General features: G+C 40.8%; 1 protein-coding gene across 1 annotated transcript in view; it reads left to right on the forward strand.

The window, feature by feature from the left end:
* Positions 1 to 3,264: 3,264 nt before the first annotated feature.
* dus2 (dihydrouridine synthase 2) overlaps positions 3,265 to 13,476 on the forward strand; it is a 13,400-nt gene continuing 3,188 nt past the window's right edge. Inside the window, exons 1-13 of the mRNA XM_053318591.1 lie at positions 3,265 to 3,318; positions 4,770 to 4,906; positions 5,008 to 5,053; positions 6,662 to 6,753; positions 6,861 to 6,904; positions 7,783 to 7,843; positions 7,938 to 7,985; positions 8,759 to 8,824; positions 9,078 to 9,148; positions 9,798 to 9,884; positions 10,708 to 10,876; positions 11,939 to 12,060; positions 12,777 to 12,917. Coding sequence (XP_053174566.1) covers positions 4,787 to 4,906; positions 5,008 to 5,053; positions 6,662 to 6,753; positions 6,861 to 6,904; positions 7,783 to 7,843; positions 7,938 to 7,985; positions 8,759 to 8,824; positions 9,078 to 9,148; positions 9,798 to 9,884; positions 10,708 to 10,876; positions 11,939 to 12,060; positions 12,777 to 12,917 — 1,067 coding nt within the window. The 5' untranslated portion in view covers positions 3,265 to 3,318; positions 4,770 to 4,786. The remainder of the gene's footprint in view (positions 3,319 to 4,769; positions 4,907 to 5,007; positions 5,054 to 6,661; positions 6,754 to 6,860; positions 6,905 to 7,782; positions 7,844 to 7,937; positions 7,986 to 8,758; positions 8,825 to 9,077; positions 9,149 to 9,797; positions 9,885 to 10,707; positions 10,877 to 11,938; positions 12,061 to 12,776; positions 12,918 to 13,476) is intronic.

Consider the following 13,476-nt stretch of genomic DNA (forward strand, 5'->3'; position numbering starts at 1 on the left):
GCTGCTGTGTCAGCTTGTGTAAAGATATATTATATAAGTCATGTTAATGCAGTATATGACAGAGACAGAAAAAGACCCTTTTTCACCAATATTTCCCATTTCTTCTTCTCAACAGAGGATCAATCTCTTCTCACCGTTGCTATCAACATTACACCAACTTTCTTTAACCTCCTGAAGCTGACTCTTTATGATCACTTATTTTATGTTTCAGCATCAATAAGTCATTGCACAATAAAACAGACTTTTAATAGCTTCTCCAGTTGTGCCTCTGTTTCACAAACAGAGTCGCAAACAGGCGGGGAGCTCCGATCTTCTTAAATGAGGCCAAAGCAGAAGTAACTTAGAGCTGCATTCTATCAAAAGGCCACCAGGGGGTGACCGTCTCTATACAAGTCAATGGAGAATTCACCAACTTCTCACTTGATTTCTAACCTCAGTAAACGTTTTCAAAATGTGTTTATGGTCTCAATCGCTAGTTTAAAGCCTTCTTCAATGCAGTATGATGTTCATTTGGGACATTTTGGCCTCCCTGATTTTATATGTGACGATAAAGCAGGGTATGCATTAGGGCGTGGCTACGTCCTGATTGACAGGTTGATTGCCCAATGTCCTCGAGATCCAGCCCTCGCAACCATAGCAACCTCCCCGCTCCGCCTCACGCCCATATTAGTCTGGAGCCAAGTCTGTTTCTTTACTTTAAAGGAGGAGTCACAATTTTCCAAGTCTTAAAACAAAAGTCAGGTGTCTTAAATCTCTCTGTAATGATTCCTCCTGTTCATGCTGACCATTAGATCCTTCATAATGTTTACAATGGAAGTGATGGAGAACTAAATCCACAAAATCTGTGTAAACATGGATTTAAAACTTTAATCTGAAGCTAATATGAAGCTTCATTGTCTGAATGAGTCTTCATCTTCATCTTCTATGTTTCAACGTTACAGTGTTTTTAGTATCAAAGTCTTTTTGTTCCTATACTTCCACCACAGAGAAACAGGAAACACTAAGAGGGAAGGAAGGAAGGAAGGAAGGAAAGGAAACACTAAGAGGGAATCTGATGCTAAAAAGACTGTAAATGTGTCAGATATCACTTGATATGACTAACTCACACTGTTACCATAGTAACTATAATAACTATAGTAACTCACACTGTTACCATAGTAACTATAATAACTATAGTAACTCACACTGCTGAAGCTCAATAGAAGCTGATCAGAGACTTTATAATGATTTAGTCTCCATCACTTTACACTGAAAGATCATTAGAAGGAGATCTTTTAACCTTCCTGTCGTCCTCCCCGGTCAAATTGACCCTGTCTGTTTTGACTGTTAACAGTCCTTCCTTCCTTCCACCCTCCCTCCTTCCTTCCTTCCTTCCTTCCTTCCTTTCTTCCTTCCACCCTCCCTCCTTCCTTCTTTCCTTTCCTTTCCTTCCATCCTTCCATCCTTCCTTTCCTTCTATAACATGTATAGTAAATAAAATAAAATAAAAAGCATAAATCCAGTTGTATTCCCATTGAAGAGGAGGAGGAAAAACCACAGCAGGGATCTGTAGCAGCTGGCGTCTCCACCTGTCTCATTCTGCCTCGAAATATATTAGACACTTTTTTTTTTTTTTTTCACTGTAAATTATTTGTAAAGCATCGTGTTTACAAACGGGATCATTTACATTGAATGTTAACTGGGATGTATTTTAGAGCACTTTTCTTTTTTTTTGTAAAAATGAGTAAATAACTGTAGCAGCACAATAAATCAAGAATGAGTTGGAAAATGACTGATGGTGGTGGTGGTGTTTTTTTTTTTTTTTTTAAATACTCTCATTTATTAAATAACTGAGAATATTAAAGAAATTAAAGAAATTGATGTACAATTACTCTTCTATGGCTCTACTGTATATATCTCGGCTCTATATTTTGTTGAACTTTAGGTTAAGAAATTAACAATGGCATATTAGGGTCATAGCCTATATGTAAAAAAAATAATAATAATAAAAAATAAATAACTACTAACGAGTAGAACAGAAATGAGTGTATGTGGATGTGCAGTGAATGATATGTGATCAGATTGTGTGGCCATCCTGTTCAAGCAATGGAGGCTCCGTGTTTTTATTTTATAATCTAGTATCGTACTAGTATCTAAGTATCGGTGTCTATAACGCGGTTACACAAGTATCTCCTTATTGCTAAACCCGACTGAGACAGCAACATAATGTATGACAAGTGACGTCTCCACTGTTGCTAAGTCAGGCTATGTGACTATGTGACTGTTTTCTCTTGTAAATATGTGACTTTTTAAATGTAGCAGAATATCCGACTTTTTTTCCGATAAATTTGCGACTTTTTAACTCAACTCAACTTTATTTATATAGCACTTTAAAACAACCACAGCTGAAACAAAGTGCTGTACATAAATAGATAGTTTAGCGACTTTTTAATGTCGCAAAATATCCGACTATTTTCTTGTACATTTTCTATTTTTTAATGTTGGAGAATATCTGACTTTTTTTCTCGTAAATTTGCGACTTTTTAATGTAGCAGAATATCCGAATTTTTCCTGTAAATTTGCGACTTTTTAATGTAGCACAATATCCGAATTTTGCCTGTAAATTTGCGACTTTTTAATATAGCAGAATATCCAACTTTTTTTTTCTCGTAAATTTGCTACTTTTTAGTGTCACAGAATATCCAACTTTTTTCTTGTAAATTTGCGACTTTTTAATGTAGCAGAATATCCGACTTTTTTCTTGTAAATTTGCGACTTTTTAGTGTCGCAGAATATCCGACTCTTTTCTTGTAAATTTTCTATTTTTTAATATCGCAATATATCTGACATGATTTATAAGGGAGAACATTTCTTATAAAGCAACATTTATCTCTCATTTGAAAATGTATTCATTAGTTCATGTAGATTTTGGAATATAAAATAAAGATATTTGATGAATAAAGTGAGTTTAATTGGTACTGTGACTCCATTTAAGCCCATGTGTGCTCCAAATAAGCCCACATCATGATTTATTTACTAAATATAAAACATATATTGTTTTGAAAGAATAAAAAACAGCAGTATATGTATTCAGTAACATGTTAAATATTAAAAAAATAGGAAAATCTCAAAGGTCTGACTTTAAATGTAATCTCCTTTGTAATTATCAACATAGTAAATGACGGACCATAATAATAAGGAGGCGTGGTGACGTGTGTTCCAGATCTTCATGACGTGTGTATGACGTGGAGGTCCAAACAGGAAGTGTAAAGGGAGCACGCTTCCCATGTGACCACACATTACAGCTGCTGTCATCAATAGTAAACATCTTAAATGCCGGTGAGTTAATATGACTTTAAAGTCTCCCAGCATGTAGATATCTGTGTGTGTGAACTGTTACCTCTCTGTTTTATCTATGCCTAATTTAAATCACGTGTTTTTTGGGGGGATTATTAAAGGAGGAGCTACATTGTTAGCATAGCGTAGCTGCAAACGACCTGAACTCCATTAAAATAAACGCTTATTTTAAAAGTTATTTGTATATTATGTTGCTTACAAACATGACAAAACATTTAATCTGACTTTTTGCAAATCTGCATCATGTTATAGTTAATTCGGCTGCTTTTTGACAAGTTTATTTCATTTAAATCACCTTAAAAAATAAGTTTATTTTGCGTTCATATGCTGTAGTAAACTGGATTAGTTCAGCCGGCGTGCAGGAGTTATTAGACAAATTCAAGTGGTATTAAAAGTGAATATTATGAGTTACATATGTTGTATTGTGTGCAAACTGCTCATTGGGTTAAATAATACACTTTTTAATTTAAGGTGTTAAGTTTAAGGTCTGTGTGAGGTGGGTGTTCAGCTGGAAATGAAACAGCATTAAATTAGCTGATTTTTAAAGGGAGTTTTGTGTGAGGGGCTTACAGTGTGAAATAAAGCATTTATAACAGAAAAACAAGCAAAGAGGAGTTTATAATGTGTATTAATAAGTGAAATAAGCAGTGTTGGGCAAGCTACTTGGACAATGTAGTGAGCTAAGCTACCAGTTACTCTACATTAAATGAAGCTTCACTACACTGAAGCTTCCCACCAGAGAAATACAGCAAGCTAAAGCTACAATAAAATGACAAAAATAGCTTAACTACATCAAAGCCAACTTTATTCCAAGTCCTTGCTATCTAGTGATCAATAAAACTGTAAGACAAACAGATGTTCAGTTCAATTGTTTATTACCATGGCAACAAAAACCAACAAAAAACATACTTGCATAATCACAAAAAACAGGTGGTGTGTGTATATATGCTACTGTGGGGGAAGTATACCTGTGTTTGCATGTATGCCTCATTTAAGACAATTTGGAGGATAAATTGTAAATTATCTCGATAACTTGGTTCAAAATAAGAAATAGCCTGGCAAAAAATGAGAAGTGACATCATCAGGTATCAGCAGAAGGAAAGGTACGAGATGTCACATGGAAAAGCATCTGTCACCTAGGTTACTGCATCAGACCGCAGCAAAAACTCTGCTGCATTTAAGGTTTAGAAATGCCTGGGAAAATGTAGCTTCTCTGGATGCTACTGTGTTATTTAAACAGTAAAATAGGAAGAAGGAAGGAAAGGAGGGAGGGAGAAAGGAAGGAAGGAAGGAAAGGAGGGAGGGAGAAAGAAAGGAAGGAAGGAAAGGAGGGAGGGAGAAAGGAAGGAAGGAAGGGAGGAAAGGAGGGAGGAAGGAAGGCAAAAGGGCAAACATATCCACTGGTAATAAGTGTGTGTGTGTTTGTTGTGTAGCAGGAGGACTGAGCTTCATGATGGCAGGCAGGCTGAGCTTCAGGAACATCACCGCTCTGGCTCCAATGGTCCGGGTCGGGACTCTACCCATGAGGCTGCTGGCGCTGGACTACGGAGCTGATGTGGTTTACTGTGAGGTAAAAGGATGGAGGCTTCTTTTTAAACACAGGAATAAAACTGAACTCTTGTGTTTTTATATCAGTGTGTTAAAGTCTTGTTAACTGTTTGCTGTCTGCAGGAGCTGATTGATATCAAGATGGCCCAATGTCACAGAGTGGTGAACGGTGAGATTCACAGTGATGGAAGAAATATTCAGATTAGTTACTGAAGTAAAAGTATCAATAAAACTATGTTAAAATACTTCATTATAAGTAAAAGTCCTGCATGAAGAATCCTACCTCTAGTAAAAGTACTGCAGTATTATGAGTGATGTAGTATGCAGTTTTACAGTAAAAGTACTGCAGTATTATAGTGATGTAGTATGCAGTTTTACAGTAAAAGTACTGCAGTATTATGAGTGATGTAGTATGCAGTTTTACAGTAAAAGTACTGCAGTATTATGAGTGATGTAGTATGCAGTATTACAGTAAAAGTACTGCAGTATTATAGTTATGTAGTATGCAGTTTTACAGTAAAAGTACTGCAGTATTATAGTGATGTAGTATGCAGTATTACAGTAAAAGTATTGCAGTATTATAGTGATGTAGTATGCAGTATTACAGTAAAAGTACTGCAGTATTATAGTGATGTAGTATGCAGTATTACAGTAAAAGTACTGCAGTATTATAGTGATGTAGTATGCAGTATTACAGTAAAAGTACTGCAGTATTATAGTGATGTAGTATGCAGTATTACAGTAAAAGTACTGCAGTATTATAGTGATGTAGTATGCAGTATTACAGTAAAAGTACTGCAGTATTATAGTGATGTAGTATGCAGTATTACAGTAAAAGTACTGCAGTATTATAGTGATGTAGTATGCAGTATTACAGTAAAAGTACTGCAGTATTATGGGTGATGTAGTATGCAGTAGTACAGTAAAAGTACTGCAGTATTATAGTGATGTAGTATGCAGTATTACAGTAAAAGTACTGCAGTATTATGGGTGATGTAGTATGCAGTATTACAGTAAAAGTACTGCAGTATTATAGTGATGTAGTATGCAGTATTACAGTAAAAGTACTGCAGTATTATAGTGATGTAGTATGCAGTATTACAGTAAAAGTACTGCAGTATTATAGTGATGTAGTATGCAGTATTACAGTAAAAGTACTGCAGTATTATGGGTGATGTAGTATGTAGCATTACAGTAAAAGTACTGCAGTATTATAGTGATGTAGTATGCAGTATTACAGTAAAAGTACTGCAGTATTATAGTGATGTAGTATGCAGTATTACAGTAAAAGTACTGCAGTATTATAGTGATGTAGTATGCAGTATTACAGTAAAAGTACTGCAGTATTATAGTGATGTAGTATGCAGTATTATAGTAAAAGTACTGCAGTATTATAGTGATGTAGTATGCAGTATTACAGTAAAAGTACTGCAGTATTATGGGTGATGTAGTATGTAGCATTACAGTAAAAGTACTGCAGTATTATAGTGATGTAGTATGCAGTATTACAGTAAAAGTACTGCAGTATTATGAGTGATGTAGTATGCAGTATTACAGTAAAAGTAATATAATTACTAGTGTAGTAATATAATAAATGTAGTGGAGTAGAAAGAATATTTCCCTTTGAGATGTAGAAAGTAGCATCACATGGAAATACTACAGTAAAGTACAAGTACCTCAAACTGTACTACATTAAAGTACAAGTACTTCAAGCTGTCAGATGATGATTCAGACAGTATTTAGTTTTCTTCATCGTGTCTTTCTGTTTGTTCTTCAGAGGTTTTGGAGACGGTAGACTTTGTTGCTCCAGACGATCGAGTGATGTTCAGGACTTGTGAGAAGGAGAAGGACCGAGTCGTCTTCCAGATGGTGAGACACGAAACATTTCAAACTAACATGACGATATGAGTTTTCCCCTCTTTTATTTGCTGTCAGTCAGTTTCTAAACATTCAAAGTGAGTTTTCTCTTCTTTTAGGGGACGGCCGACCCAGACAGAGCGCTGGTTGTGGCTCGACTTGTGTGAGTTCATCATCTTTTAACTTTTCCTTTAATTCAACCCTTTAGCCGTTAACCCTTTATAGGACACTCATTGAGAGGAAGGAAGGAAGGAAGGAAGGAAGGATGGAAAGAAAGAAAGAAGGGAGGAGAGAAGGAAGGAAGGAAGGTAGGGGGGAGGAAAGAAAGAGAAGGAGGGAGGGAGGAAGGGAAGAAAGAAGGGAGGGAGGGAGGAAGAACAGATGGAAGTAAGGAAAGGAAGGATGGATGGATGGAGGAAGGAAGGGAGGAGAGAAGGAGGGAGGGAGGACAGATGGAAGGAAGGACAGGAAGGAAGGACGGAGGAAATAAGGAATGAGGGAGGGAGAAAGGAAAAGAGGAAGGGAAGAAAGAAGGCAGGGAGGAAGGAAAGGAAGGAAGGAAGGAAAGAAGGAAGGAAGGAAGGATGGAAGGAGGGAGGAAGGAAAGGAAAGGAAGGAAAGACGGAGGAAAGAAGGAAGGAAGGAAGGTGGGGGGATGAAAGAAAGAAAGAGAGAAGGAAGGAGGGAGGAAGGGAAGAAAGAAGGGAGGAGAGAAGGAGGGAGGGAGGAAGAACAGATGGAAGTAAGGAAAGGAAGGAAGAAAGGACGGAGGAAGGAAAGAAGGAGGGAGGGAGGAAGGACAGATGGAAGGAAGGACGGAGGAAATAAGGAATGAGGGAGGGAGAAAGGAAAAGAGGAAGGGAAGAAAGAAGGCAGGAAGGAAAGAAGGAAGGAAGGAAGGAAGGAAAGAAGGAAGGAAGGAAGGATATTTTGGGATATTTACAGAAGTTACCAAATATAATTATTTGCCCAATAAAGGGTTAAAGCTCCAAACTACAACAGTAACAATTAGCTGATTAATTGTCTCCTCTTCACCTTCAGGGAAAATGATGTAGCTGCTATCGACGTGAACATGGGCTGTCCGAAGGAATACTCCACAAAGGTGAGTTTACTGTAAGTCACCAAACCTGTCAGTGACCTTTGACCCTTGTCTGACCCTCTAAACCTCTAAACCTCTGACCTCTGCTGTCCTGCAGGGCGGGATGGGAGCCGCTCTGCTGTCAGATCCTGATAAGATCGAGGCGGTGAGTAGATTAAAGTCCGTGTAAAGTAAGAATAAATATGTGTTCTGAGTTTGACATACCACAGTAAAGTGTGTTGTTAACCACCCTGCCAAATTTGAATGATTAAACAAATCGCCAAATATCTGAAATTAGGCTTCAAAGTTGTGTAAAAATCAGCCTCTTTCTCTGCTCCCAAACGCTGAAGCCCCGCCCCCTACCAAGTGTCACCTGTCAATCAAAGTCACCACCTCTACCAGAAACATGGACGCTACGTCTGAGAGCTTTCTGCTGCTAGCTCGGTGGCTAGCTCGACGGCTAACTCGGCAGCTAGCTCGGCGGCTAACTCGGCTGCTAGCTCGGCGGCTAGCTCAGCTAACTGGCTAACTGTAGACTGTAGTAGTAGTAGTGTGTGCTGAATGTATTTATACCTCTACAGCAGCAGGGGCGGGTTTATGCTAATCTCTAAATCCTGAACACAGAAATGTTGAAACACAGTTTGTGAAGCCTAGCTCCACAATTCAAATCTAAATGGTTGAAATGCTTTTTACACCTTTTTTAGAAATACATTTATGACCTATTTAATGTGTTTAGAAGAGGAGTTTTTAACTTTAAATCATTCCAGTAGAGACACAGAATATTAATATAGAGCTGGAGATGTGAAGAATATGTTCTGTTTAAATAGTAAATAAATTGATTATACAGTTTTATATACAAAAGTATTTTATATTTTTATTTCCTTTCACTCTCAAACTTTAATATAAATATAATTGTAATATAATATTTTCCTTTTTTAGATCCTCAGGAAGCTCGTCACCGGAGTTTCTATTCCAGTAACGTGTAAAATCCGAATCCTGCCTTCGGTAAGACGTTAAAAACTTTATTTATAGTCACATGTGTGTCAGATTATATTCATATTTATTATATTATATTACAATATGTGATGTTGACTGAAGCAGACACATTTTCTTTTACTAATTTAATGGAGGAAACATGAGATAATATATATTTTTAGATATATATTTAATGTTATCTTACAAACACCTGCCTGGACATTAGCGGTGGGTTGATGGGTCAATCAGCTGTTAACTGGTTTCCTGTCTTCGCTGGTTTCAGTTGGAGGAAACGATCGGTTTGGTTCGGAGGATCGAGAAGACCGGAGTCACCGCCGTCGCTGTTCATGGCAGGTAAAACACGCTGAGTCATTTAATCAGACCATAAAACTCTGAGTGTTTTATTATTATATTATATTTTATATCTCCAGTTTAACAGCTCTGCCTTAAATTCTACTCTTATTAACCCTCCTGTTGTCAGGATAGAAGGAAGGGAGGAAGGAGGAAGGAGGAAGGAGTAAGGAGGAAAAGAGGAAGGAAGTAAGGAGAGAAGGAAGGAAGGAAAGAAAGAAAGGAGAGAGGGAGGGAGGAAGGAAAGGAGTAAGGAAAGAAAGAAAGGAGTAAGGAAAGAAAGGAGTAAGGAAAGAAAGAAAGGAGAAAGGGAGGGAGGAAGGGACGAAGGAAAGAAAGAAAGGAGTAAGGAAAGAAAGAAAGGAGTAAGGAGAGAGGGAGGGAAGAAGGGAGGAAGAAAAGGAGTGAGGACGAAAAGAGGAAGGGAGGGAGGAAGGAAAGAAAGGAGTAAGGAGAGAGGGAGGGAGGAAGGAAAGGAGTAAGGACGAAAAGAGGAAGGAATGAAGGAAAGAAAGAAAGAAAGGAGTCAGGAGAGAGGGAGGGAGGGAGGGAGGAAGGAAGGAAGGAAGGAAGGAGCAAGCAAGGAAGGAAGGATGGAATGGGGAGGGAGCAATCTGGTTTAACTGGTTTAACTGGTGTGTTCCTGTTCCAGGTTTAAAGATGAGCGACCTCGACATCCCGTCCACTGCGACTACATCCAGGCCGTCTCTCAGGCTGTTTCCATCCCCGTCATCGCCAAGTAAGACTCAGAGAATCATGAAACTAAGATGAAGGATAATGAGACAGATGAAAACAGGAGAATAAATATATTATAGGAAGGAGGGAAGGAGGGAAGGAAGGAAGGAAGGAAGGAAGGAAGGAAGGAAGGAAGGAAGGAAAGAAGGAAGGGAGGGAGGGAGGAAGGGAGGAAGGAAGGAGGGAAGGAAGGGAGGGAGGGAGGGAGGGAGGGAAAGAAGGAAGGGAGGGAGGAGAGGAAGGAAGGAAGGAGGGAGGGAGGAGAGGAAGGAAGGAAGTGAGGGAGGGATGGAGGAGGAAAGGAAGGAATGAAGGAAGGAAGGAGAGAGGGAGGGAGGGAGGGAGGAAGGAAGGTAGGTAGGTAGGGAGGAAGGATGAAAAGAAAGAAAGAAGGGTGAGGGAGGGAGGGAGGGAGGAAGGTAGGTAGGGAGGAAGGGAGGAAGGATGAAAAGAAAGAAAGAAGGGTGAGGGAGGGAGGAAGGGAGGAAGGATGAAAAGAAAGAAGGAAGGAAGACAGAAAGGAAGTGGGCCAGATTGGCTCCTTCATTTGGCCGATTCTGGCCCATGGGCCTCATGTTTGACCCCCTGGTATAATGAATAAACTACGCCAGTGAACTTCAGCTTATTCAAACTCTCGTTGCAATTTCAGTACAAAGAAAATGTAAATAAAAAAATAAGGGAAAGAAAAGAGAAAGACAAAATAAACTGTGTATATAATAAAAAGTGACAGAGCAGCGTTGAGAAATTAACCTTAGAATAAAAAAGCAGCTGTGAGTTTTAGTGCAGCGATAATTAGTCGGAGTAAAGCGTCCTTGTCTCTCCTGCAGCGGAGGATCTTTGGATCTGGTGAAGACCAATAAAGACATCGAGGAGTTCAGGAAGGCGACCGGAGCCTCGTCGGTCATGTTGGCTCGATCCGCCATGTGGAACCCGTCTGTGTTCAGCAGCCGAGGACCACTTCCTGTGGAGGAGGTGATGGAGGACTACCTCAAATACGTGAGTCACCTCATGATGCTTTATTTTAACCTTTTTAAAGGATGAGTTCACAATTTGGAAAGAAGGAAGGAAGGAAGGAAGGAAGGGAGGAAGATAGGAAAAGAAGACATGAAGGAAGGAAGATGGAGGAGGAAGATGAAGAAAGAAAGAAAGAAAGAAAAAGATAAGCAAGAAAGAAAAACTAAAATAAAAAGCAGGAGAGGAAGATAATGAAAGAGAGAAAGAAAGACCCCTCCCTGAGCTACTACCTTATCGTGGCAGAGGGGTTTGCGTATCCCAATGACCCCAGGAGCTCAGTTGTCGGGGACTTTATGCCCCTGGTAGGGTCGGGGGGAGGGACCAGACCAAGCGTAGCTCACAAGACCCCTATGAAGATAAAGAGAAATGGTTTTCCGTGTCCCTTGCCTGGACGTGGGTCACCGGGGGACCCCCTGGAGCCAGGCCTGGGGGTGGGACTCGGTGACGAGTGCCTGGTGGCCGGGCCTTCACCCATGGGGCCTGGCTGGGCACAGCCCGAAAAGGGGACATGGGACCCCCCTCCCACAGACCCACCACCAGTGGGAGGGGTCAGGTGCTCTGAGCGCTGGGCGGCCTTGGCGGGCATCTAGTCAGGATGCCTCCCGGACGCCTCCCTGGTGAGGTGTTCAGGGCACGTCCCGGCGGTAGGAGACCCTGGACACGCTGGAGAGACTGTGTCTCTCGGCTGGCCTGGGAACGCCTCGGGGTCCCCCGGGAAGAGCAGGACGAAGTGGCTGGGGAGAGGGAAGTCTGGGCTTCCCTATTTAGGCTACTGCCCCCGCGACCCGACCCCGGATAAGTGGCAAGAAAACGTGACGAGACAAAAGTCCTGACTTGAGAAACTGTGAACTCGTCCTTTAAAGCTTCCCAGTTAGAGTTTCTGCATGTTCGTTCCAGTATATGTTCCAGCAAGTTCACAGGTTAAAGTTCCACCTGCAGATCACGGAGCAGACATTATTACTGAACAGGAGATTTAACTGTGTGTGTTGTCTTCTTCTTCTTCTTCTTCTTCTTCTTCTTCTTCTTCTCTTTTTTAATTTGCAGGCGTTTCGGTATGAAAACCACGCCTTCAACTCCAAGTACTGTCTGTGTCAGATGCTGAGAGACAAAGTGGAGTCTCCTCTGGGGAAACAGCTGCAGGCGGCTCAGACCAACGCTGAGATCAGGTAGGATCATTAAACACGTAGAGCAGACTCAGCTTTTAAACCTGAGATTAAAACCTGGATATCATAGATTTAGTCCTTAAACATTATGAAGGGATCTAATGGTCAGTATGAACAGGAGGAATCAATCAATCATGCGATCACACAGCACATCTAGAGATCTGTGCGTGATCGTGTGATATTTGGACGATGTTTCCAGCTTTAGCAGTAGCAGCAGAGTAAAAGCCATCAGGTAAGTGTTTATTTTAATAAACTCCTGGTGTACTTACAAACTTTCCAATGCATCCATTTATGAGTAAAGAGCTTATTTATACTACTGTAGAAGTTTGATAACAATCCAGGCATTATTAGTGGGGTCATTTACCAGATACACTGGTGGTCCCGTTAGCGCCTGTACTAAGACATTCGGCTGATGGCTCTAACTCCACTATTTTATATTAGATAGACGTCATGATGCATATGACGCTAGGTCGAAATTATGCTGAACCATCGCGTCCATCCCTTGCATACACCTGGAACAGTGACCATTTTTCTGCCGTTAAAATAGCAAAAGTGGATTTGGTTTCGCCCCAAAGGCACTTGCGCCACACGCTTCACGCCATGCGCTATAGATCGTTAAAATCAGGCCCTTAAAGTACATTTGTGCTCCTGACTGTTTAAGACAGATGCATCAGGTGTGAAGGTGTTGTAATAACCTTTAGTTGCTGTGTGTGTTGCAGCGAGGCGTACGGGATGAAGGAGTTCTACCAGCAGATTCAGGAACGGCTGCAGGCGAAGAGAGACTCTCTGCAGAGCTGCATCCAGCCGGACCGGCCTGTCATGGACGGAGACGTCACCACCATGGCCGTCAAGTTCGAACGGTCAGTTTGAACAAGCTCGACATTATTATTATTATTTAACCCTTAAACAGGCAGCGTGCAGCAGGAAATACAGACTCTTTAACTTCCTGTTAGGATGCTTAACCCTCCTGTTGTCCTCACGTCAAGGGAGGAAGGAAGGAGAGAAGGAAAGGAGTAAGGAGGGAGGGAGGAAAGGAGTAAGGAAGGAAGGAAAGGAGTAAAGGAGGGAGGAAGGAAGGGAGGGAAGGAAGGAAAAGAGGAAGGAAGTAAGGAAGGAGAGAAGGAAGGAAGGAAAGGAGTAAGGAGGAAAAGAGGAAGGAAGGAAGTAAGGAGAGAGGGAAGGAAGGAAGGAGAAAGGGAAGGAAGTAAGGAGAAAGGGAAGGAAGTAAGGAGAGAGGGAAGGAAGGAAGGAAGGAAGGAAGGAAAGGAGTAAGGATGAAAAGAGGAAGGAATTTAGGAGAGAAGGGAGGAAGGAAGGAAAGGAGTAAGGAGGAAAAGAGGAAGGAAGTAAGGAGAGAAGGAAAGAAGGAAAGAAGGAAGGAAGGAAGGAAGGAAGGAAGGAAAGGAGTAGGAAGGAAGG

The sequence above is a fragment of the Scomber japonicus genome, chromosome 5, assembly GCF_027409825.1.
Source record: "Scomber japonicus isolate fScoJap1 chromosome 5, fScoJap1.pri, whole genome shotgun sequence".
NCBI classification, from domain to species: domain Eukaryota; kingdom Metazoa; phylum Chordata; class Actinopteri; order Scombriformes; family Scombridae; genus Scomber; species Scomber japonicus.